The 27,337-nt window shown below is 40.6% G+C and overlaps 2 protein-coding genes across 7 annotated transcripts in view; both read left to right on the plus strand.

The window, feature by feature from the left end:
• banp (BTG3 associated nuclear protein) overlaps nucleotides 1–15,492 on the plus strand; it is a 33,532-nt gene extending 18,040 nt beyond the window's left edge. For 2 of the 3 annotated variants that reach the window (XM_020618552.1, XM_020618551.1), the window contains exons 12-13: nucleotides 10,768–10,908; nucleotides 14,569–15,492. In XM_020618552.1, the coding sequence (XP_020474208.1) occupies nucleotides 10,768–10,908; nucleotides 14,569–14,685 (258 nt within the window). In that variant the 3' untranslated portion in view covers nucleotides 14,686–15,492. Of the gene's footprint in view, nucleotides 1–2,885; nucleotides 7,459–10,767; nucleotides 10,909–14,568 lie in introns of those variants that run through there. The other variant, XM_020618553.1, reaches the window with a different exon arrangement.
• A 2,523-nt stretch (nucleotides 15,493–18,015) lies between these two features.
• znf469 (zinc finger protein 469) overlaps nucleotides 18,016–27,337 on the plus strand; it is a 195,997-nt gene continuing 186,675 nt past the window's right edge. For 2 of the 4 annotated variants that reach the window (XM_020618542.1, XM_020618545.1), the window contains exon 1: nucleotides 18,016–18,092. The gene's annotated coding sequence lies outside the window, so the exon portion shown is untranslated. Of the gene's footprint in view, nucleotides 18,093–18,221; nucleotides 18,436–18,548; nucleotides 18,619–27,337 lie in introns of those variants that run through there. The other 2 variants (XM_020618541.1, XM_020618543.1) reach the window with 2 other exon arrangements.

The following is a 27,337-nucleotide window of genomic DNA, read 5'->3' on the forward strand; positions in this document are numbered from 1 at the left end:
GTGACTGCCTAAGAAAATTAGCGGTATAATTACTAAACTATTTCAATTTTAGGCAAAAACATTTCGTGACCCAATTAGGGTGTCAAGTCAATTGGCACCTATTCTGTGTAAAGTAATATGCAAGAATTTGGGGTGAAGAAAGAGTTACAGGCCGCCCACTAACTGGAACCATTTATATTGTGCTTCAGAGCTCAATTACCCACTTTGCTCATTGGTTAAAGGCACCGTTAGCTATTTGTGCACACACATTTGTGATGTGTGAAGGCATCTGCTTTCTCTAAGTTTTTTTTTTTGCATTGTTTTATTGGCTCTGTGTGTTTTTATTTGCTGAAGGTAATCACCACACATCTTCCTGCTCCTTCTCACACCCACACACAATCATAAACACACACACACACACACACACGTGCGCATTCTTATGTCCTTAGATGACCCAGCTGCTGAGCCTGACAGCAGCATTCTTTTGTTTCGGTCTAGTAGGATCGTGCAACAAGTGTTAGACAGGGTTTGATTTAGTTTTTGTCCCACAACACACATTTCCAGCAGTTGCTCATATCACTTCACAGACTATATGAACTGTTTTTGCAGATTTCCATCAGCTTTATCCAGTTAAACTGTTCTATGGGATGTGTGCTGTGCCATACACACCTTAAGAAATGCCCTGTTTGAAACTACTTTGTGGACTCACCAAAGCATCTCAGGATGCAAGAAATAAAAACTAGACAAAGGCCTCTATTCCCTTGGCAGTGTCTGGGAGCCTAGTCCAATAAAAAGCTGTTTTATTTTCCCTTTCTTTTAATTCATTCTTTTTGAGTCTGTAAAATGATATGAGTGAATTGCCAGAACAAACACCCAATGACCTATTCTTTAAACCTCATGTTGCAGGTCGAGCTTTTCACACACATACAGTGGTGCATTACAGTGGCAGCATTTCCTCATTTGTGTGTTCTCATGGAGTGGAGAGCAGGGAAATCTTAGGTCGGCTCTTAAATCTGATGAATCCCAGAAAGAACACAGACATTTGAGGGAAACGAGCAAGTATGACAGTAGTCCTAGCACTTACTGAGAGAGAGAAAGCTCTCTGACCAGATATGGTTGCATACAAATGACATATTTAGTGTTTATTGTGTTGGCTTCAGTATATCTTTCACCAGAAAATGTTAAGAACCTCAGACAAAGACAATATAGATCAGAGTTGATCCTGATGTGTGTTTTCTTTAATGTCTAATTTGCATGTTTGCAGAGAGGCCTACATCAAATAGGCTATGTATGATGTCACTGTTTTTGTAATCTGGCAGGATAGTGCTGAGGCTATGTTAGTGTAACCTAACGTACGCAATTCATCACACAGGAGCTCTGTCTCCTCTTCTCTGTTCTCGGAGGCAGTTTTTTCATTCCCCGTTTCACTCTTTTCTTTTTTCATCTTCCCTGCGTGGTATAGCTGTGGTTACACCTGTCTTTTGAAGGCCATCTGCCACATCCACTCACACTAGGTCACATTAACTGTCAGATGTTTACGCTCTCCGGTCAAATCTTGGCTGCATTTTGATCCATTACACAAACAAAGATAAGTTATGGCACTTGAAGGTTTAACAGTTTCACACAGATGTTATTGCACTCTGTGGTTCTGTCAGGGTCTCTTAATTGCTCTCCCTGTTCTTCCTGTTTATTCCTTGTTTATCTGCATCATGCTTATTTTGTGTCTCTCTATAGTGCTTTTTCCATTGAGATCCATTAACAAAATCCACTTTCCAAAGTGGCTTGGCTCGCATTTCTCATATTTTAAATTATGGTTGGCGTTGTCCTGTCAGTTCTGTCTGGTCTTGAGGAGCAACTGTTCTTAGAAGAACGGGGATGCTGGTTTTTCTCAACAAGACAGATTTTATATGATGGAAAATAAAAATCGGTACACCATTCTAGTTTGGCTCTGTGTTTTAGCTGTGTTTGTGTTTATGAGGCCGTTGCTTAAGGAGCATAATGTTCTCCACAGACCAGGGTCATACTGTCTTTATGATGCTGATGTGCTTTCTCTTTCAGCAGTGAGTTTTTTTTTCAAGTGTCACATTTCTGACATGAGATTAAATTCATTGTGGCTATTGGTTGTATTACAGTGGAGAGAATGTGAGCGCTTTGTGTTATGCATTTTTAATACAAAGTTCTGCAAGACGGCATTTGTAAAATGGATTTTTTTTCCCCCGTGTGATTATTTGATCTGGAAATTAACGCATTTGCAGATAAAAATGAAAATGATAAGACTTTTGCTCACAGCTTTTTAGTTATGTGTGTCAGTGTTTGAGTAAATCTTGATGCTTGCTAAGTAAACTAATTCCTATGCATACTTTGGTTACCATGAATACAGTACATTTAAACTAGATATTTTTCAGTAAGAGATAAGTGGGAGAATTTGGGGTTTTGTTCATACCCCTGGTCTAGCTTTGGCAGCAGAATAAATTCAGGTGTCTTTATATTTGAGGGGACTGGCTGTGTTAAAATGTTGGGATTGCTGCAGACGGACCTCTCTGTCTGCCCTCTGTCCATCATCCTCCACAAATCACCCCCCTCTGTATTGCCACTAGAGATTTGCTGCATGCAATGAGCAGAAAAGTGTGCTATACACATCTTGCTATTCACTTTGTGAGTTTTTCTAACTCCACATGTACACATTGAATCTGTGTAGTTTGGCTGCAAAATTTTTGCGTGTCTGCTTCCTTTTCAGTATATGCCAGCTGAGTGCTGAACTTAACTGAAAGTTAAGTGAACTGAAAGTCTTAAGAAAACTGAATCCAAAGTTCTCTGGTGGTCTATAAAAATGCAGAGGGAAGAGAAAGCAGACGCATGAAACTATAAAGTCACTGATCTTTTACTGCTCTCCCTGTCTATCATAGGCTCTTATCTGTAGTGCCCTTCTTTGTGTGTGCTATGCTGACCATATGCAGCCCTGGAAGATGAAAGAAGAAACTGATGAGAAGAAGGGGAGAAAGTAAAAACATGAGGGAGAGGAAATCCAAAAAGGGAGACCGTCTGGAAGAGATGTTTTGTCCCAATCATGATTGGAAACACCACCAGTTGAGCCGTGAACCAGACAAAAACACTGTTAAACAAATGCATTATACCAGGTGCCACATAAAAACAAAGCAGAGGGTTGTGCTCTCTGGTTGCTCAGGGAAACACGATGTGCCCACAGTGGCCCTGGATGTCCCCCCTCCCTCTTTTCTCCTACCCATTTTTTTTGCTTGTAAATACAGTATCAGAGAAAGAAAGTAACAGTCTACCTCTAAATCCTACAGAGAAGCAGTAGTTCCACTGTTTAGTGAGGTTTATCCCGACAAGAGAGCTTTACCGTAAACTTATGCAGTGTCAGCCTAATAAATCTAGCACATCCCAAGAGACCGCTATAAAGCTTTAGCAAATTTACTGATTCTGTCATCCGCCTGCATCATTTACTGATGATAGACTTGAATGCCGCCCACTGGGGGCTTCAGACTTGACTGTCAAGAGCCTGAACTCACCCTCCTCCAGACCTCACTATTCCCCTCTGCCAGTCCTTCCTGTCATCACATGTTACGATGCATCTGTGCATTGTTCATGGTCAATGTGGGAACTGGGTCACAGAACAGAACAGAGTCCAGCTCAGCTCTGGTCCCTCTGGCCACCCTGTAAGCACAGAACTGGTCCAGGGCTAGAAAAAAAATACCGGCAGAACATTGTGTTAGAATGATGGTGTAGAGAAGGAGAGGAAAATCCTAGATGAGTTGATTAAGGAGAGGTTAAGAAAAAGAGGGCCAAATGGGGAAATGTGAGAGGATGAAGTAAGATAATAAAGATGAGATGAAGAGGGAATGGATGGATGAGCTCATGTTGTACTGCAAGTGTTGATGTTCTTACAGGCATCGTCTCTTTTGATGTCTGCTGTCAATTAGCTTCGGAAAACGTCTGGCGTTCTTGGACAGTATCTCTTGCATTTGTCATTCCTACACATAAAGCAGATGCTTGAACAATCTGTAGAGTTAACTTCACAGAATCAGGGTGTGATTTAAACTGCTGGCGTGCAGCCCAAGTTACTCAGTTGTCCTGTTTCTCTCTCTCTGCTCAAGAATGCTGTTCCTAGTGTTTAAGTGGTTGTTCAGATTCCTGTGATTCACAGCAGGAGGAGAGGGCAAAAATGAGATGAAAAGATACAAGCAAGATGTTTTATGACCAATGTTTAGTATAAGTAAGCAGTCTTGGATTTGGAGGTCTAGTAGTAGATCCCATTTCAAAGAGGTTTTGCTCTGCTTTGTGTCCTTGTGGCATCAAGGCCCGGAGATAAAGGGCCACAGATTGGGGGAGTCCTTAGTTCTGAATGTGTGTGTTGGTGTGTATGTGTTTGTAGGTCAGCATTTTAAAGCGGTGCAGAGGAGGTTACTACCAGTGGTGTTTCCTTTTGTCTTTGTGGACAGAGCCTAGGGTCACTGACTGTGTGAATAAGTAGGGACCAGATGTTTTAGAAACATTTTCAGTGTTACCATCAGTACATTCTCCATCATTCCATCACACAGACGTGAAGTGAGTTGGATACAGTGTTAGTATGTTCTGGGGAGAAAAACAGCATCACTAGTAGTTTTGGGGAACAATAAAACTAGTTTTTGTGGGAATGATTGCAAAATGACAGCTGAAAGTTAAAAATGCCAACTAAATACATTTACAGACCAGCCCTTCTTCTGGACATTAAGATAATTATTTAACCACTAATAAGCCAGAGAAAGGACAAGACAGATGTTTGAGCTGGATGTTGCATGACAGAGTCCTCTGAATGGTTTGATTTGTTTTGTTCTTTTAATAATTCTAGCAAATGTTGGTAGCAATAAAAGTTATAATGTGTGATAGATGTGATGTCTCAGTGAGTTCAAGACTCCAGTGTGCAGCATGCTGATGGAAGATGATAGATGTCTTTCACGGTAGAGCTGGGATTTGTAGTAAATCTGATGGATTCTTGGCTGCTGTGCATTAAAGGTGATAAGTGTGTTTGAGCTTAGGAACCACTGAATCCTCTTCAAAAGAGGTCATCTGGGGGCTCATGCGAGCAGTTTAAAAGGTTGTTTTCAGGTCATTTGGACATATTTAGTCTTAAAGTCCACTTTCTAATGCCTTTTGATTTGTTTCTGGGTTTTTAAAGGCAAGTACCAGTAACTTGCCAGTTGTGTCAGGAAACTCTCAGCCTCCATCAATGTGCATTTGTAAGTTCCACAACAGATTATATGACTTATTAATATGAGTATTTTGTGTGGTGTGATATTTTGTTAGTTGAGTTATACGACCTGTGTGTATCATCTCTTTTGGCTCCATCCACGGCATTACACAAGGTATTTGGAAACACGATGAAGTCATAATTTTCAATCATGAAATTATACAACACTGTAAAAGCCTTTGTCAGTGAGACAGGCCAAGTTTGGATGTGTGCTAGAGAACATTGAAAACCTTAAGTGCACTTTTATTCCTTTTTTGTTTCTAAGGGGTCTGACTCTTAATTATGGCTGTTATTTTTGTCATCATCCCCTTCTTGATTTGCTGGTTCTGGATCAGAATTCAAGTCAAGCTGGTTTTGTCATGAAACCTCCTGTGAGCCGTGCCTGAATCCGACTCCCAATCTGCTTGTGGGAGTTGTGGAGCAAAGGATGCAAGAGAGGGTTTTATTAGATGCAGGTGTTGAGCCCTCTTGTAGAGTGTCAGGGTTCGGGTTGAGATGTGAAGCTATGGGCCATGAATATAGAATTTCTACCAAAGATGGATTTGAATGAATAATTTGTGGACAGGAAATGGATATATCAGTAATGCACAGTGCTATCACATGTCAAAAGTCTGAACATATAGCTCCAAATAAGTGAGTGAATTCACAAACCACAGAGACACAAAACATGGTTCTTTTTGACTTCTGTTTTAACTATCTGACATTCTTCAGCTTGTATCACAAGTCTTCTGTCGTCTCTGCAGTTGTATTATGAGCAGAGACCCAGCTGAAATGAGAATAGTCCTCAGACTCAGAGGTCAAATAAAAGGCATATGTAACTAAGAGAGTTAATGACTGCAGTGAGATGTACAATATTTAGGCCAGTGTGTTCATTTTCCCAGTCCACACTAAACAAGCGCTCAGAGCACCGCGGTGTCTTTGGGCATCTTTACAGCCCAGTCACAGCCAGATCTTAGTTCCCACCCTACCTTTCCACCCGGAGCTAGTGTTTCTGCCCAAACATCTGTCCACGGTTGGCAGTTGCAGATGTTGTTGACGGCTGTGAAGATTAGAGGAAGTTCCAACCACTCATGGTCCATATGTTTCTTTTTTCATTTCCCTGTTTTGTTTTCAGGTCCGATGGAGGAGGAGGAGGAGGAGGTAGCCCTTATTTGTATAGACTTTTGTTTCTTTTAAAAGGAGGATCTTGTGTTATGGGGGATTCCAGTGTGCTTTGATTACAGCTGAGGTAAAGCAGAATCTTTAAAAACATACCCAGACACAAACACACACATGCACCCTAAGTGGGTGACTCATTGTAGCATCCGATGTGCAGCTGAGTTTAACTGAGACCTCCTGTGAGCCTGGGAATCAGTGCCAGCATGCACCAAGTACTGTATGTGCACTGTGAAAGCATGCTGTTTTTTTGATGCATTACTGTGAGACTGTTAGAAAGGACAGAGGTGGGAATAAGTGAGTTTTGTTGTGTTGATGAACAACCTGTATTTTCTCTACATCTTCATTGTTCAAGTTTAAATAGTTCTATATAATACTCAGACAAGCAAAGATGAGAACTGGGTCAAAAAACTTTGTTTATTCAGTTGCTTGTTGTCTTGAAATCATGAATGTTTTTTGTATTAAGCTGTTGTTGTTCATTTTTGTGCTGTGTATTGTGTGTGTTTGTATCCTGGATCAATTACTTGTATTACAGCATCAGCAAAAAATTTATTTTGTTTGTTCCCCCTTTTCTCAAGGCCTTGACAGCTAGCAAAGCCTGCAGAGAATTTAAAATGTTCCTGATTGTTCAGCACTCCCCTTTCCAGTTTTGTTCTGCAGAATCAAAGCCTTCTTTGACCTTCCAGCATAGGATTGGCCTGCCGATTATTTAAGGGTCCCAATCCCTAAATCTGTGAGGTCAACGGTGAGATGTGCTGATGGCCTCTGTTTCTGAGGAACTGAGCTCAATATGTCAAATCTAATATACTGGGCTAGACTGTAGTTTCTCCAGTGTCAGGGGACATGACTTTTTGAAGAAAGCCCTTCAAATACTTCTCATCTTGTTTTATAATGTCTTAGCTTCTAATAACAACCTTGATTTGTTGTTGATTCAAAAAATATGTATAAGCTGAATCATTTTCTTCCTCCTTGATACCGTTCTGTAATTGTTTTTGTTTTTGCATCATTGCCAACAGGCTTAATGATGATTATAACCTATTAGCTGAATGAGAGGTAATTATCATCAGTACTCTCAGTATTGCTTAACAATGCTCATAAGCGTTTTAGCTGAACTTGCAATGATGAGGTAATAATAGACAAAAATAAATCTATAATTTATTCTAATAGGGAGTACACTCAGAGTGTACTTTCTGAGCAGCTTCTGTGAATCTTTGGAGCATAGATACTGGTTTTGACTGACTCATACTTGAAAGCCAAGTGTGACAGTATTTCACCCGCATAATGAAGACGAGTTGTTCTGACAAGGCGAGTCATGGGACAGGATGTGGACCCGAGAAGTTCCTGCGTAATCACTGCAGAGATCTCGCATACCGTTCCAACTCTGTAAATGTTTGTGTGAGCCTCTGTGTGCTGCTCCTCACAGCTGAGAATGCCAACTGCTCTCAAATGGATGTTGAGAATCTAATTGAGTGAGACAAATGTTTATGATCTCAAGTGTCAGCCATACCATCCTTTAAAACGGTAATTGTACATTTAGATACACTAGTTGAACTGTACAGACATCATTATATTTGAGTTTACACACACATACGACTGCACACAGATGAGCGCTTGGAAGAAACCACGTTTTATTTATAATAAGAAAACACTGATGAAATGTGGGGTTAAAGATGCATCTTTGTGGATGTCTGCCATGAAGAAACACTTAAACAGCTGGTTGTGTTTTTGGTTTCTTGCTGTTCTAAATGATATAACTGACTGTGGACTGTTGGCATGGTTTTAGTCTTCGTGGAATGATGCCCACTTTAGCAATTTACTTTGTGTGTGCCTTAAAGGAATAGTTGGAAATTTTGAGAAATACAGTCATTCACTGGTGCTAGAAGATGGTTCACTTAACTTAGCATGAAGCCTTGGGAGCAGGTGCTGATGGCTAGCCTGGCCTGTCCGAAGGTCATGTGTCAATAATAGTGTTTTTCCACCATGGGAACTTAACAAGTTATAACCTGGAGCCTTCCACGCTCATAATCCAGCAGAACTTGAAGAGCTGATGTGGTTCATTCTGCTCTGCTTTTCCAGTGTATTTTTTTACTGCGTCAGTCACTGTTTACACGAGGTCGGTGCTGAACTCATCACACACAGCTGAGCAAAGTGTGTCAAGGACCACAATGCTTGTTAATCATGTGTGCAACAAATAGTGCCATTAATGGAGACTGTATGAGCAGTTTGTCAAACAGCTGTTGAACAAACAGAACACAAACTTACAGAAATGTGAGTCTTTACTGTTTTGCCAGCTGAGGTCCCCGTTTTACCTTTAAGCCCAGGGTTTTCAAACTGTGGTCCATGGTCCACTATAGAAATCATTGCTTTGTTTTGTTTTTTTGTAAACACTTTTCCGTGTATTATTTATTATTTGTGAATAATTCATTCAAATATATAAAATTTAGAAAAGCCGAGGTAAGTTTCAGGATTAAAATAGCGCCCATCCAGTCAACCCACCATACAGCAGTGGTCCCCAGGTTGCTTCTAAGTCACAGTCATGGTCACAATCAGTTGAAAACAGCAAGGCTTTATGTGTCATCAAACATTGATTCATTTTACATAGCTGGAACAGTCTTCTGCTATGTTAAGAGTCTAACTCATCCAGTCTCGATCCATGTTTGTGCTTCAAGTGTCCTGGTTGTTTGATTGCGTGAGTCAGGCAGACTTCTTACACTAATAGCTTCCATCGGGCCGTCTGGGCCTGCTGCTTTATGGTGATGAGGCGGCAGAATTTGTGGTGAAACTGGCAAAATGTCTTGGATGATGAGGCAAACTGGCGGGTACTGGGAGGTTAACTGAACCTTTGGGGCTTGTCACTAGCTCAGAACTTCAAAGCAAAGGTTGGACTCGGGGTTTAGGAGGCAGTGTGGGACTCTGGAATTGGAAGGGTTAGGGGGCAAAAGACATCATCTGTAATTGGGGTTTGTGAGGTTTGGGTTTTTCTGCAGGCTTGCATATTCTCCCTTAAATGTCTAATGTCTGCTGAGCATGTCTCAGCCAGTCCCAGCACCAGCTGCAGCTGGAAGAAGACTGAGACAGAGACCTCACGTACAGTAACGTAGCAGAGAAAGCACACAAAGACAGCATACATACAAAACCTGCCTGACAGGACACACTGATGAGGCTTGTGTTTTTAGTCCAAGGCTGTGAAACTGGGAAAAATACAAATGAGACCATGCTTTCAGTTCATGTAGGAATGCCTTTTAATTCAAACCAGTAACCCAGTACACTTTCTGATAGGAAGCTGTGGGCCACAACAGAGGATTCTCTGACCTATTTCTGATGAAATATTGATAACAGTAAGGTCTAGACCTTACTTTGTAAAGTGTCCTGAGATGACTTTTGTTGTGATTTGGCACTATACAAATAAAATTTGATTTGATTTGATTTGAAAGTGGATATGCACGAGCACAAAATGTTTTCGTCTATCTGTCTTTCTCTGTGTTTAACAAGATGATTGTACATTAATTTGTACTTCTGTTGTCACATGAGAGTTATACTATCCAAATTAACAGCAGTGCTCTGCTAATCCCAGAGTGTGTGTGTGTGTGAGACCTTGTACAAGTGCAAACACACACTTTTCTGCATTTGTGGTACAGTCTTATTTATAGGAACAGCCTCAACAAACTATAGGAATACCCATTCCAGCTGAATTGCACTGCTCTGTAATCAGTGCGTTGAAAGCTCTGTCACCCTGCTGAGTTTCTGCACTGTGAGAGATAAAGATCCCCTTGCGATGTCTCACTGGCTGTTCTCTGCCAATTCCTTTATTTTCTGTGTAAATTTGATATTAAACCATAATAATAAATTATCTCTCATATCGTGTTATGAAGCCCAGGAATACACAACTTGTTAAAATCTAATTGAACTGAATGGACCTGAACTGAAAGTTCCTCTCCAACTTGATGTATAAACAGGGGATGGGATGCAAAGGAGTCAGAACAGCTGTGATGAAATGTTTATTTACATCACCAGATTCCACTGCATGACTCTTTCCTTGCCGCAGAGTTACTTGTTTCTTTTATGTGACACCATGCTTGTACACATTGATGGTTATAATCAATAAAAGAATATAAACACATGAGATAGGACATAAATGAGGCTTTCTGCTGTTTGTTTTAATTTGGTCTTTGTTTCCAGTGCTGTGCACTTTAGACCATTGGAGAACCAGACTGTTGCTTTTTAAACGTGGCTGGATAAAACTGATTGAGGGGATTCGGATGTATTACACTCTTATGTAGAAATGAGTGCAAAGTAACTGACTGTGCATGGTACTGACAATGGACAGAAAATCTCAGTGATGGTTAACAAGTTTTCTTTGACCTCTCCCTCCTTGTGTGCCCTAGGTGCTGCGTGGAGCTCAGCTGATAGCGGTGGCATCAGCTGATGGAGGCGCCACAGCAGTAGAGGGGTCCTCTCTGCCCCCTGACATCCAAGTGCAGTATGTCCAGCTAGCCCCTGTTGCAGATCACACAGCCACAGTACAGGTAAAACAGCACACACACGCACCATGCAGGCTCTTGTCCACAGACACAGGTTGTAACTCATTACCAGTGCTGCATTATGCAGCTCTTGTTTGTTTGACATGAAACAGACCCTAGTACTAATCTAAGTCTGTTCCACTTTACATGTGTTTGTTTTTAACCAATGCATAATAATTTGCTGTGTTCTCCACCTCTTTTCCTTAGTCTGAAGTACTCAGGCCAGTAATCAGACCTTCACTGACAGCATTAATCTCTGTGGCACATTCAGTGCTCAGCCAAAGGATGCAAGCCCCATGATTTTATGTATTTTAGTACTCTGAGGTGTATCCAGTGCTTTTGTTTCTCAAATGCATAATTTCATGACAATAGAAGTTCATGTTTATTGCTGATAACTGACCTACATCGTGATTTGAAATTTGTCTCTGCTACAATGTAGAAAAATATAAAACATGAAAGTATGTTTTAATTTAGGTGCAAATATAAAGATTATTTTAAAATCTACCTGGTTTTGCACCTGTCTCATTAAATTGGTGCCATTCTTTATTTGTATTGGAAAACTGGGGAGAAACTCTCTCATTCTCGGCGATGCCAACAAATAATTCCTAATCATTCTATTGTTATTAGCCCTTTTCTCACCCTGCACATTTAAGTATTTCACAGGGATGCAAACTTGTCACCTTTCAGTCCTTATTGGTCACCCATGTGAATTGTGCAGATGTGATCATCGCGTAAGAGTCTTCGTTCATCTTGCTGAAACTATCCGACAAGGCTCAGCTGCCTGGTAGTGGCACAGGATACCAATTTCTAAGCTCAGTGATAAAGGTTTTCTTGCTACAATGCTCCTTTGAGCTTGTAAGCATTGGCTGTTGACAGCTGGTGAACTCACATCGCCTGTCCACCTATCTTTCCTTCAACTAAAACAATGGCTTAATGTGCTTTTGCCAAGACTCCAAAGCACAGTTTTGTGTGTGAGACAAGAACATTCTGGCTATTCACTATGATTTTGCGAAGTTTAGGGATCCAGCCATTTTTCCTTTTCTTTTTGTTTCTTCTTTTGAGAAATGATGTGCTGACTGCCAGCCAAAGTGTCTGGTTGTTGAGGATAACACCTGCCGTATTTGGTACTGTAATGGTTTGTTTAACTTCATAACGAGACAGAATATATCCTGTAATATTTCATTCACAATTATTGTAATGTTGAAATAGAAATCTGAGTGTAATTTCAGCAATTTAGCTCAACTCCTTGCAAGTACAATGGGTCTCCCTTTCCAATGTTGTCATAATTTTGCTTAAATAAAAAGCGCTTAGCTTTTGACGGGTGTTTGGACAAACAGTAATTTAACATGATAAAGTGCAGTGGATGGAGCGTTACAAGGAGAAGAGTAGTAATTAGTAAATATGCCTAAAATCCCTTGATGATTGAGCTTGTTGAGCACCAGCCACATGTGGAATCGGGCCTGTGCACAGGCCCACAGCACAGCAGCCTTTGAAGTGGTCACTGTAACTGTGAGGGGTATAAAAGAACAGCACTTTTCTATTATTTTCTCTGCTGGAATATCACATTTTCTCCTTACTGCTGCTTTTCTTCAAGTTACTTGCTAAAGTAGATACCCTTTAGTCCTGATGTGAGTCAAGTCTTTGTTGTGTTGTAATAGTATAAACAGAGAAAACCTCAAATGATTTATGGCTACGTAAAGTCTGTCCTGATAAAGATCTCCTTGCAGACTTTGTAATGTGATTGATCATGTTTGCCTCCCTGCAAGACATGCAGATAGCAGATGTGCTGACCAGCTATGCATCAGGATTTAGGATTTCCTTGTTAAGACGCTGCCCTCTCCCTATCTTGTTGTCATTTTGTTGTTTGCAGTTGTCTAGGAAATTGGATCCTTGCCTCTGTGAGTGGGGAGGTAGTTACAACATCCTAAACTGATTAAATTTCTTGGGTGTGGATCATACACACACACTGATACACCCTAAAACACAATTTATTTGTGTATTTCTGAGCATGCACAATAATTGCTACCCCATGCACTGTATTCTCAAATCTGGGCTCCAAGTCACTTGGCACAGCACAAAATGTTTGTTTACTCAACTGATTTATTTGAATAGATTTTGAGGTCTAATGAGAGCTAAGTTATCCCCTAATGTTTGATTGTACACAGATTTTGACAAAAAAAAAATCAACACAGTCATCAGCTTTCTGTTCAGGGGAGTTTGGGTTCAGTAAGGGCACATGCAGCAAAATGAAACCTCTTGTTGAACTTGTAAAAACTTGTCAGAAGCAGACTTTCATTACACCTCAGACGAAAAATGACAATGTGCTAAGAAAATAGGTTGGTGCTAAGATATGTAGAATATCTTCAAGTAGACTGTTCTTCAGTTTTTCAGGTGTGCCCTAAAGGACTTTGCCAAGCGACTATCTACCTAGATCTAAACAACCTATAATTGATCACAAGGCAAGCTCTGATGCAAGAAAGGATGGCAACAAAGGCACACTGCAAAGAATGACTGAGTCAAGTAGCCAGTGTGGGAGCAGAGATACTTGGCTTGGCCTGCCTGGTACAGTGTGGGTTATTATCACAGTTGGGTTTTGAGGTCAGTGTAAACGTTACTGACTTTCAGTTCAATGTCAAGAGAGGAGGGATGGCTGTTTTTTCTGTGCTGAATCGCGAGAAGTGAGAATCGAGAATTGAGAATTGAGAGAATAGCTCTCATCTGTTTCCAAACATACGGAAGCATTTATACAAGTTCTTGAAAAATTACTTAGGCTTTTGTATTTATTTATCTTCACATTTTTCCCTCTCTCTTTATAGAATAGTTTCCATTACCCCAACTAGATTAAGAAGGGGGCAATACACTGATTTCTTTTTTTCGGTATTCCAAGGGGCTTCTCAGCAAATAGTTAAAAACTGGTGGCTGTATTTTAAATCTGATTGGTTTATCTTCTGCTCGGCTGTAACGGAGGGACTACAGAGCACTAACAATCTGGTTTAAGCACAAACAAAATAAATGGAACAGATTCATATGAGTTTTATTTGACGTGTTTACAGCCAGCATTTACACTATGTGAGCCTCTTGTGTTGTCACATTGTGTTTGCTGCTGTGGTCTGCTCGGCACTGTTGTCTAGTGACAGCATGCTGGGCTGGAGGGAGGATTAAGTGTTGCAGGTGTGTTTGAGGGAGCCTTTGGCGTGCAGTCGAGGAAGGAATGAGTCACTCTTCATGGTCATCATCCAGGACAGAGTCAGGAACCTCTCATCTTTTAAGGGTTCTTTTTTTTTACCCACACAATGCCTCACTCTGTCCTACACCCACTACAGGGATAGTCACAGAGCATTCAAATACAAATGGCTCATCCAATGTCAGGTCTCTATCTGTCTCTACTTTTGTTCTCATTCCTTTCACCAACTGTCTTCCTCTGTCTTCTCTTATCTCTTATCCTCTCTAATCTCACTTCATTCCTCTGCTCATTCTGTCTTTGGGCCATTCACTGTGGTTGTCTCTCGGAGGTTACCATATGGCAGTCATTTAGTTCACAGAAAACGCATTTCGCTTGTGTTGCAGCGTCTTATGAATTACACTGGTTAGCACAAAGGACATTCTACACACTTAGTGAACATTTCTTGTATGTCTTCCCTGTCCTCTCTTTTCCATGTGTCCCAGGCTGCTGAGCTGGCCCCAGCCCTGCAGGCGGACATGGAGGTGAAAGAAGCCATCGAAGGTGCTATCCACGGAGAGAATGGTGAGGTGGTCCAGATCGTCACCTCTGTGGCCACCTGAAAGCCCACATCCAGTTCAGCACAACTCAGAACTCTGCCCCACAGCATGGCCTGATGAGTGTCAGTAGAACATAGGAGGTTAACTAATGCATACAATCTCAGTCTTTTACCGGCCAGATGTTGCAATGTGGAAACGTTCACAGAGAACTTGAAAAGACAGTGATACTCCAAAATCAACTGTGGTCTTTCTGGTGTTTTCATCACCAGAATGGCCTGGCCCACCACAGAATACACAGTGGGATTATTGTCTATCCAGGGGAGGATGCTGCTTATGCAGTCCATCAGCCTGCCACTTCATCAGCATACACGCTTGTTTACACCAACTTGGGAAAATAGTGGAGTTATTTGGAGTTAAGCTGCTTGGCTAACCCTGAAACACCCGTGAGGGTTTGTAAAAACCTCTGAACCCCACCTCAAACAACCAGTACTCGTCATTTCTTGTCACGATGGACTGCAGTGGAAAGTAGCAATGTTGTAATTCATTCAGTTTCCTGTCCCTCTACATGAATCTGTCCATACTGTGTCTCCCAGCTGTTATCCATGCCTTCATTTCTTTCTTCTGCTTGTTATCATATTGCTTTAGCTACACAGCTTTTTTTGTTTGTTTGATTTATCTAATTGTAACATGCCAAAATTTTGGGGGATATTTAATTTCAGAGGTAGAACAACATGAAACAAAAGTGCCGGATGACAGTGGTATACAGTACAAGCTGCTTGTAGAATACAGAGGAAGCCTTGAAGTTGTTTATTTCCCCCATTTTGTCTCTATGTAAGATACATTCATGTGAATAAAACATGTTTGCGGTTGAATAAAAGTGTGTTTTTATTTTCTTTCTGTATTCTCACTTTATTTCCATCAACCGTGTCATCAAAATGGCTTCAAAATTACCCAAGACATGACAGTGCTTTCATCTGCAACATGCAGACAGTTGAGGAAAGCGTGAAATAATAGTTTGTTTTCTAGGTCACCCGAGCTATTTTTGTTACTCTTTTTGAAGTAAGTAACCATACAATTAGGCTACTGTATTGTCAGCAGTCCTAACAAAGGAGACAGAAAAAATAGGTTTTGGTCTCAACAAAGGTTTTGCCAAAAAAGTTAATATGTCCTCATTATAACAATTGATCCAGACATTTCTTCAGAATCCACTAAATGATTGTTATTTTCCTGTCAGCACAGACAGAATGGGCTGTGTTGGAGTGATGCTCCACTACTGATAAATTATCTGTAGTCACAAAAAAGACATTGAGGCTATGTGTTGGTTTGGGGAAGTTTCCCAGGCTTGGTGTGATGTAATAGTGTATTTTGGGGAAAGAACCAGGCGACAAAATTAACTTGATAAAACACCAGTGGTCTTGGCTGATTTCTCTTGTTTCCTTCAGTCTGTTGTTGCTGTCTCTGACCCCCTTTACACTGGCTCTTCATGTTATCCATTCCCCTCTCTGCCCTCCCACTCAGCTTGTGTTTTTGTCTCTTCTCTGGAAGCTGTGTTAAAGTCCATTTACTCCCCTTTAAATTCCACACTGAGCTAACATTTCATGGAATAGACTAGAGGGCCCTTGCCTTTAAAATAATCTTGATGTGACTCAGTCCAAATCTTGGCCTGGACAACCGTCTACCCCCAGTGACCCCTTCATTAAATCTTGGACTTGGAAGGAAACAGACCCTGTTCATAACAGCCTCTTGGGCTTCATTTTTACAGCTCTGGGCTCCATCCAGGAGCTGGAGTGGTTACCATAGTGATGGGCCCTCTCTCAGGCTGCATCTAAGATAACCTGCTGAAAACTGAAATGGATGATAGATGGTGAGATGAGATTGTTTGGAAGTGGAATGCATGTTTTAGGAGAAGGAGTAGAGTGATGGACAGAGACCAGGCAGCATATCTTTCCCTTAGCAGCTCTGTGTTTTCCTGCAGCGATAGCAGCTCTGGCTGGCATTTGTTACTACATAAAAGTACCAACTCCTGCTACATGCATGGCTTTGACTACTGCATGACTCCCCCCTCCACTCAAATGTTTAACAGGGCCGGAGGAGTTCTCAGGATTATGTTATGATGAGTGAACATATTTGTTGGAGCAAAAATGTCCAAACACAGGGTGTCTCCAGGATCATAAATCAGCCATTGTTAATCTTGGGGGAACAAAGCTCCCAAGAACAGCCAGAATGGATCTATCTTGAACCAGTGGACAGATTACACCAAAGGAGGAGCTTTACAGTTTACACTTTTTTGTGTCTCTCACTTGCTGAACATTTGAAAAGGTCATGGGGCAACAATGGAAACTTTTCCTTTAGATACATCTCTACCCTTTGATTTTTTGCATGTCAACACAGCATCTAACTTTATAGATATTAAATTACTGCAGCAACTATTGGGCTGGAGCCAGTAGAAGCTTGGCAACATACTGTAGCTGTTGTTACATGCGTCATAATATGGCACAAGCTACTAAATGTCACTGTTTGGGATGATGAAAGCCTGAACATTATCACTATAGACAGTAATCTAACTGCCCCTTTATAGTAGTTAATAAAAGATACCAAAAACTGCTAAAAAATATACTTCTTGATCACATATTAGTTGGGGGTTTTTTGTATATGCTTTATATTACTCCATTAATCTCTCCTTCCCACAGCACTAAAATTCACACACATTTTACTAGTATATAGGCTAATAAATATATAAATGTAAGCAGTAAAAATGATATAAAAGGAGGGTGATCCAGGTAGAACAGAAATGTGAAATTGTTCACACATGTGTAAATATACTGTAACTGACAATACCTAAAACTACAGGTGCTTTCCACCCCTAGTTATCACAGTAATGCATTAGCAGCTCCATTATTTTTATGTGGGTTAAAGGGGATGCAATTACATCATTTACATTTATGTGCTGGTATGATTTCTCTGAATGATGCCATTTACAACATTGCTTCCCAGTAGGAACTTTTAGTTGTGTCTGATATAGGCCATTATTCTATATCTCTGGCACTAATATTGTTTAATGCAGCATTTTCTCTCCTGGTTGGTTCTCTTGTTATGTTATTCATCTTAACGTCTTAATCACTAAGCTTTTAAAGAGCTGCACACGCGCTGGATGTTGATGTTATGCCACCCGGGAATAGAGGGATAGGTCCATACATTCTTTATTAAACTGACGATTCAAAGAAATGAATGACAGTTGAATCAGAACCAGCAGGGAATCCCTTGACTAAAGTAGTAAAAAGTGGGAGAAGTGGGTGTGCAGAGCGCAGCTGAATCTGCCGGGAGGGGAGGTGCTCGGTTTAGGACCAGATGTGTGAGAGGGGAGGGGTAGCTTACAAACAGACATGCTGCCTGGTCGGCGAGTTTCCTAAAAACAAACCATAAAAGTTGACAGTTCGGACCGATCGAAGGCTTCCAACTGAACGCCGTAGGTAAGTTGTCTAATCTTATTGATCACCCGCAGCCTTGTGTTAATTGAAACGCGCGTGCGTCGATGTCCTGAAAATGAATTACGTGATGACGTGAAGGGGAAACTGCTTAAAAAGAGTCAGAAGATGCTTTCTGATGCTTCTCCGCTGCTTTCATTATGAGTACATTGGGCGCATGTGTTAACTCAACAACGTAGCCAATGCAACCCAGTCCAAATACTGTGGAGTCACAGTGCTGTGACTCAGTGCTGTGACTCAGTGCGCCTCAGCTGACAGGTCACCACACCTCTTCATGTAAAGAGTAAAGCAGGTGCATCGTGACAAGGACCCGAATCAACAAAAAAAAGTAATCGAAGATTTAACTAAAGTGATTTAGCTTACTCTGATACATTTTATACCTAATAGGCGACTTAAAGGCAGAAAAGTGAAGGCTTAAATCCTAATGATCTCTAATTTTAGTGTCTATTACAAGCAGCCTCATAGAAGGTGGCCCTCATTTGGAAATCACTGCCTGTGCAAGGTTTATAAGGTATGGGACATTCCCGTGTATTTTTTATTACTTAAAATTTAGACATGATATAATTCAGTTGAAGGGTGGTATTATCAGTGTTTGTTGTTACACTAGGGTTGTGGTATTCATAGGTGTGTGTGTGTGTGTGTGTGTGTGTGTGTGTGTGTGTGTGTGTGTGTGTGTGCATGGATGGTCTGCAAGAAATCATGTTGGATGACTAGGGGGCCATGACTGTTTTATGAGCCACAGTGGTATAAACATCCAGTCTTACTTGCAGATATTAAGTGTCTGAGCCGGAACCATTATCCAGTGAGTTCTGTGATCTCTTGGACTAAGTGAACAACTAATTTCATTACAAGTTTACAAGTCATTGAGTATCTACTCTTTAGTGCAAGCTGTAGGTGATCCAATAACATCAAGACTACTTCTGCCCAGCGAAGACTATCATACAGCGCAGCATTTTTGCAGACTGATAATGAATAGTAAGATATATTTATCCTGCGCATCTTTTGCTTCTGCTGTTTCTCTCTCCTTATCATTGGCAAATGCCTGACTACACCTCACTGAAAAATCCAGATGGATCATGTCTGTGAAAATATGCATCAGGATCAGGATAGCTTCACTTTGAGAGACGTATTGTTCTTACACTATAGGTCAGAGAGGGAAATTACTGCATCTTGCAGAGTATTTTTCTTCACAGTTTGTGAGTTTTAACATGCCAGAATGGCCTTTTGTTTTCAGAAACATTAGGGATGGAGAGAGGTCGAACACTTTGGACAGAGGCCGACTCTTGTTCCATGGGAGAACGACTGCTTGTTTGTTAACGCCAGAAAGCTCTTGTGTGATGAAAGGAAACTCCAATTTGGTTTTCACTGAGCAGACAAGTAAGTGCTCTGAAAGAGGCTGGGTTTGATTTGCCTCCTCTTATCTTTGTTATTTTTATAAATATAATTATGCCAGATGTGGCATGCGATACAAGGCTTTGTCTGGAGTCATAAATGTTTGATATCTGAAAGCATGTTTTCCTCTGGTCCAACTGTACCAGGAGGTCAGCCCAGGAAAACAGGGACTCAGAGGCTTCTGAAGCTGTTGAACACCGGTGTCTGACACTGTACCCCACCATCTCTGGTTATATTAACACATTAATCTGTCAGAAATATCAGAGAGAATCACTGTGTGTGTGTGTCTGCAGCAGTCAGGCTCATGTGAATTTACAGTGTGTCTGCCTATATGCTGGTGAGAGAGACACATTTTATTGTGTGTGTGTGTGTGTGTGTGTGTGTGTGTGTGTGTGTGTGTTTTTGTTTGTTTGTTTTTTTTTGCGAGTTTACACAACTTCATTAATTGAGCTACTTGCCTCCTATTGTTGTGTTAGCACCATGGAGCAATATGTCTCCTTATCTGATTTTGGGATTGTACCTGGTACTGTACTATAAGCAGAGAGTCTCAGGCCAAGCCACTTGCTGGCTCCTCTGTCCCAGTCTGCACAAGACAGCCTGTCACCAAAGTCAGCAGAGGCCAAGAGACAGTAAAGTCTTGTTCAGAGTTCGAACATGTCTCTGGCCAGACAGACTGGATACATGCCAGCCACAGAGAGATATAGTTCCACAGTCATGGAAAACCAAGACATGGAGAGATCAACAGGGCTGGAATAATTCCATATATTTGACTCTGACTCTGATATGGCAGTGCATTTGGGAATGAACAATGGGAACTTTGGATAGGAAGAGGGATTAACAAAGAGTTCAATGGGGTGAAAGTATTAGACAAGGAGACAAGGAAGAGGAGGACAACAATGTGATTTCCAGCTTCAGCTGGGTGAAACATTACAAAACCTGTATGTATACTAGTGATGGCAGGTGTTTACTTATTTAACAGATGTTTAGCACAGACATACCTTCATAACAACCAACTGACCATTATGACTCTCTTTCGAATCAAAACTGTAGTTTACAAATCCAGTGAGGTAAATTTCATTCTCTTTGGTTTATCAAAGATCCAATTACTATTGCTATTTTTTGCATCTTTAATGTTAATGTAATATTCTTACTAGCATTTGTTGGTTTGTCTGTTGGTTGGTGTTTTTTCACAGCATAACTGAAAATGATGAAAAATGCTGAAATTTTATTGGCCCACGGAACAATCCATTAGATTTTGCTGCCTATCCTGATCACCATCTGGATCCAGGAATTTTTAGACGATTCTTCACCATTATGAGATGGGGCCAATCTCAGTATTTCTGCTTCTAACTCCATGCATAATGCCTACAATGCTTGGATAAAAATAGCACATTAAGATCTACATAAGATCTACCACACACCAGAGTATGAGCTGCATCCAAGTAATGTTCCAGCTGTGGTGATCCAGAATGTTCAAATTTATAGGGCTCACAGAAAACTCACTACTGTGAGACAATACAGGTAAATCATGCTGCACACTTGCAAGATCAAATTCTAACGGAGACTCTGCTGACTCAGCAGGGTGTCAGCAGATTTGACGTATCTTCAAAGATTACTGAGCTAGATCCTGAAGAAGGCCGCCATTACTGAAATATCTTTTTGTTTTTAAACAACTTTCAAACTAATAATGAGATCAGTGTGATTCCAAATCCCAGGGGTAGGTTTTCATGGTCAGGGAATCATATTATGAGGGTCAAACTATCATGGGAATATTGATTTTAGGAGTGATGGCTTCACAGGGACAGTGAGCTGACTTGGCGGAGGTTTGTGCTCTCTTGAGTGCTGTCCAGCTACACATTTCTTTGCAGTAGCTCAGTCTTTTCTCTTTTTTGAACCAACGGTTTCTTATCGCAGTATGGAGTGGATGAGATGGGAGGGAGAATGGAAGTGACAGATAAAGATATCAGCTGGAATAGCCTCACAAGAAGGGAAGCTGGTTATATTTCTCATATATTGCATTGCCCTAATACAATGTGTCAGGAAATTATGACCCCACTTATAAAGTGGGATCGTACTGAGTAGACACTTACCCTTCACAACAGCAGCACTTGGCTCCAGTGTTAGAAATGGATCTTGTTTCCTTAGGAGAATGTTGTATCCATTGGTTGGATGTTTCCTGTTGTTCTGAGGCTAGTAAATCTCTCTCGTACTGTCTACAATGATGTCTCTAATAAACTCAGTTTAATCCTCTAAAATTATTTGCCAGTTTAAGTTGTGTGATTTGCTGTCTTAGAGGAAATTGCTAAAGATTCTTACAGTACGTCCTTACAAAAGTAAATTAGACATAGTCAGAGTAAAGGTGCTAAAGAATATCTTGTTAGAAAACAGTGAGTTCAAAAGACAATTTTTTTGTGCCACAAAATCCATCTGCTTCTCCAATAACAGCGCTGTGTGTGAGCATGTTTCTTGTTTTTAAAATGTGTTCTATCACTTAGAGCTGAAATGTTTTCCAAAAATGAGAAACACTTGTCCAAAATCACACACACACAAAAATGCTGCCTTAGAACATTACCTACTCAGTAGACCTTCCCATAGTAGGCATTTTGAGTAGAAGGAGATATGTTGGCCATTAGGTGGACTAATAAGCCATTCCATTGAGTCGGCATGCACAATAACAGGATGCTGACATTAGCTTGGCACAATGGAATACATTCATTCTTGCTACGATGTGCCTTAATGTCTGCTGTGATGAAGGTCTAGTATGTCATGTAGTCCATTTTATTTGTGAAGTCAGGGACAGTACCTTTTAAAAGTTGCTTTCCACATGGTAACCTCTGAAACCACACTGTAGGAGATCATTTATTAGTATCTAGTTCCATGAGTAATACATCAACAGCAAAAAAATGACTGTACATGTCATTTCTACCAGCAGGTTATTATGACCAAGAGTTATGTAGTACAGTTTGGCAACCTGTAGCAAATAATTATGACAAGCAAAGGGGGAAGTTCGGGTGACAAAGTATATAGAGCTACAAAGTCCACTTTAGGAGGAGGGTTGGGATTGGTGGCTGGTACATAAAGACAGGACTTCACCCAAGGTGAGCGGTGTTCTGCTCCAGTGTGTAATGTGTGTTTTTCAGTATTTTTTTGTTCCTAAACCTAACCAAGATGTTTGTATCCCTAAAAGAAATGAAAACATGGCGGTTTAATGTTTATGACAATCTCCTTAATGATGGAGTTCTGGTACACTTGTCATCATAACCTCATGTTTAATCGCTTCCTTGATGACAAGGTCCAAAAAGCTTTCCAGTGTGACCTATGTTGTCATTAATATTGACAAAATCCTTGCAATTCTGCCTGCCAACGTGGGGGTGCTATATCAGGAGATGTTCCTTTGGGTCATATGAGAGGAAAGGGACAAAGGACCATATGAGTTGTATAGGTTGGAAAACTTGTTGAACACATAGCTCATAAAGTAGGTTAATATCAGTTGGTAGGATAAATGTCGATTTATTTATTTATTTTATACCGACATTGTTCAGGATCCCTACTTTAAATTACAAACCAGCCACAGCAGTTGGTTTCCTTAATTCACAGATCTGACCAGCACATAGCCTGCTGTCATTATTACCACCTTTATGCCTTTTCTGTAGCCCCTCTTTGTCTCACATTCTTTTTGTCTTTCTTAATGAGCTCCAGAAAGTGTGTTTACTAAAACGAAGAGAATAGAAAACTAGAAGCAGATCCTCATTAAATCACACATGCGGTACTTTAGATAGGAAGCACAGGGAGAAGGATGTGAAATGAACCTTGCTGTGATGTTGTTTGGCCAAGCCATTGGTGTTTGGGTCCAGTCAAAACCCTGTGTTGTCCGAATTGTGCCATGGTTATGGAAGTGAAGATGTGTGGAGGAAACGCAGGGAGCTGTTGCCTGATAGCAACTTTTGTAATCAGTGCCGAGGAAGAATCTTCTTCATTTCAGGGATGTGTGCTGCCTGCACCAGCAATAGGCTCAGCTGTACTCATCCCAAGAAAATGAGGTGAGTTTTGTTGTACCCAGCTGTGTCTTGGCTCAGCAATAGTTTAGTGCAATTATACAATGAGAGACAAGATGAGGAAACACCCAAAGGCCATGCTGTCACTGCTGTGTAACATGATGAAGTGAGTGTGGCTGGCAATGGCCCTCGGAAGGCCTAGGGAGAAATCAGACATAAACCTGAAAGATTAACAAAACTCCAGAGCCTGTACCGAGTGAACTTGCATAACCTCAACCATCAAAGAGAGCCAGTTCCTCATAAGGGCAAAAAAGCAGCGTAGCATCAGTGAGAGGGGATTATGAGTTCCAGCTGAAACAGTGCTTAATGGTTTTATATCTGTGATGAACATTCACATGATTAGATTGTACAAACTATGAAGACAATTTAATGTTGATGATCAAATGAGTTAAGCGTTAAAACTCGGCAGTAAACATCTTAAGTGACACCATAGATTGTTGTGGTTGTTGTTCTGTGGGAGAGTCCTTCTCTGCCATCTGGTTCAGTTCTTCTAGATCACAGTTGGTAGATTAGTTTGGTTACAGTCCAAACACAACATGCATTCTCACACTTAAGGTTTCCTGTTTTTGTGAAAGTGTTATTTTCTAATCAAGCTTGACAGAGAGCCAAACATATTGTATTGTTTATACCTTTTTTAATAGAAGTATTTGCTGAAGCACTTACTCCTTTCTTGGCCTGACAAACTGCTAAAATATCCCCTCCATATATTTTTCACAGTTTTCACATCTTTGTGGGATGTTGTTAATCTGCAAATGTGGTTAAAAAGCACAGAGTGAAAACCACGTCTCACAACAACAAGAGATATAAATGTCAAAGATGTTCAGCAATATTTCTTTTGACCCACATTAGAGAAGCCTACAGCTGCAGTCTACTAAAATTTGTCTTCGTCTGGGGTCACCTCCGTTTCCCCAATTGTTACTAATGTAATTTAACGGCCGTACCGACTTGTGGCCTTCTTTCTACAGCTGAAATGAAATGCTGCATTGCACTTTTAAGTTGCTTTGCTTTCACTGTTCATCTGGAGCCAGGACACTGTTCTGTCATCCCTTCATTTGAAATTACTGTCTGGTCGTTTTCCTCTGCGCAGCCTTGAGGTGTTTGGCTCATTATCCTGCAGTAGGATCAATCCCTGAAAAGGTCTGACTTTCTTTGTGAACTGTCTCTTTCCAAATAATGCTTCAGAGGGTGTAGTATCACAGTTTGTCCAGCACTGTGTACAGATAGAATTTGTTGTTGTTAGAAATCAACAAAGTTGGGACACCTGTAGGAATTGTTTGCATCAGTTTTCAAGGCTTTATTTACTTTTGTTCATTTACTTTGCTGCAGATAAGATGTAAGTTAACCTATTACTTCATCCCTGGAAAAAGGCCTGTTTTAAATTAAAATTAATAAACATATTTAGTTTTTGGTGGTTCCTTTTTGTTTGCTTTGCTTCTGGCTGTTTACTTCTTAGCTTTGTTCCATTTAAGGTTATTCACTGGGCTTAAACTGCGTAAATGTCAAAATAACGTTCAGTTTTTGTTGAAACTGTTTGAGAATGATGTTGATTCAGCTGGGCCTTATTCTGCTGTTTAATGTGTTGGTTTATTTGCCTTAATCCTGCAGATATCTGGGTATAACTGGACATTCTGCCGATCCTACAGCTCATCAAAAGGCTAAGGATGCTCAGAACAGTTCACTCAAAATACTTTTATTTTGACAGTTGTAGATGATGTCAATGTGCACATTAGGGGAGGTTCCTACTTTATGCAGATTGGGACCAAACCTAAATTACTTAGTTTGCTGTCTTAAGATATATCCTAAAATTAACAACAAAGCAGGTGTTTTTTGGGACAATCAGAAGGCAAATTAAAAATTACTACAGTGTAGGGTTTTACCTGGCATGAAATACTGTTGACATCAGATTAAAAACTGGGATTCTCAGCAGGGAAGGTGGTTGGCTCCCCCCTCTCTGCTGCACTCTGCTCTCCGTTGGTCAGTACTGTACAGTTTTTGTGATCTTGTCCTTTATTCTGTTACAGCTGATGAAGATTATTGTACACCTAGATCTGATTCCTTAGTTATTCTTTGATATGTCATGCTTTTTTTATTATTATTATTTTTGGGGCAGTAAGCAGTTGTATTGACAAACCCATTTTGGGTGTTCCTACGTGTATATTAATTTGTTTGATTTACCTCTCTGGCCCTGAAAAAATAGCTTGTGGTTGAATCAATGTACAGTTATATTCACTTTTTTAAAAGTTCCTTTTTATGCATTACTCCCTTCATTACAGACCATTTTAGTCCATGTTGCTCTGAGTCAAGAAAGCAATTAATTACATAATCTCAACAGGTCATAATGCACTAAGCACTGCACAACAATGTGCTCTATTTCTCACTTGGAACGAGTCCCTCTTTCAGTGTTATTAGTCTCGCTGCTGTTACTTTTCACCTATGCACACTGAAGTTAGGTCCACTCCCTCTTGGAGGTTTGTTATCTGGGAAACGTTGAAACTCACCAACTAAAGTTGAAGTTGAAGTTGATGACTCAGGCTGAATAAAAATGGATATCAAACATTATATCACCGGCAAAGTATTCTAGGATTAATGCTGGTTTATAAATTGAACAGTGATGATTTTTCACAGTGATAATCTGAAGTAATACACATCCATATCTGTGTCTAACCTTGTTGATGTAGGAATTCCTGGCTTTCATTTAGATTTTGTGGTTTATTATTCTCAGTAGAGAATACGGACATTTCCTTGACTTATTTTTTTGGCAGGTACACAGAGGTGAGTTTTCAAAACAAATTGAATGAATGGATTATAGTAACTGACATACAGCCCAATCCATTACAGCCCAACCTTATGTGACTCGGTATAATGAGCTGCAGGTTGAGCATCTGACTCAACTGAACTAGGCTCCAAAAAGAGCCAATTACCACAGAGTCATTCATTAGGTGCTGTGATTTGACTGAGGGTGGCAAAAGGAAATATTTGATATACAGTGGGTACGGAAAGTATTCAGACCCCCTTAAATTTTTCACTCTGTTATATTGCAGCCATATGCTAAAATCATTTAAGTTCATTTTTTTCCTCATTAATGTACACACAGCACCCCATATTGACAGAAAAACACAGAATTTTTGACATTTTTGCAGATTTATTAAAAAAGAAAAACTGAAATATCACATGGTCATAAGTATTCAGACCCTTCGCTGTGACACTCATATATTTAACTTAGGTGCTGTCCATTTCTTCTGATCATCCCTCAGATGGTTCTACACCTTCATTTGAGTCCAGCTGTGTTTGATTATACTGATTGACCGTGATTAGGAAAGCCACCCACCTGTCTATATAAGACCCTACAGCTCACAGTGCACGTCAGAGCAAATGAGAATCATGAGGTCAAAGGAACTGCCTGAAGAGCTCAGAGACAGAATTGTGGCAAAGCACAGATCTGGCCAAGGTTACAAAAAAATTCTGCTGCACTTAAGGTTCCTAAGAGCACAGGGGCCTCCATAATCCTTAAATGGAAGACGTTTGGGACGACCACAGCCCTTCCTAGAGCTGGCCGTCCGGCCAAACTGAACTATCGGGGGAGAAGAGCCTTGGTGAGAGAGGTACAAAAGAACCCAAAGATGACTGTGGCTGAGCTCCAGAGATGCAGTCGGGAGATGGGAGAAAGTTGTAGAAAGTCAACCATCACTGCAGCCCTCCACCAGTCGGGGCTTTATGGCAGAGTGGCCCGACGAAAGCCTCTCCTCAGTGCAAGACACATGAAAGCCCGCATGAAGTTTGCTA

Source organism: Monopterus albus, unplaced genomic scaffold (genome assembly GCF_001952655.1).
Source record: "Monopterus albus unplaced genomic scaffold, M_albus_1.0 scaffold207.1, whole genome shotgun sequence".
NCBI classification, from domain to species: Eukaryota; Metazoa; Chordata; class Actinopteri; order Synbranchiformes; family Synbranchidae; genus Monopterus; species Monopterus albus.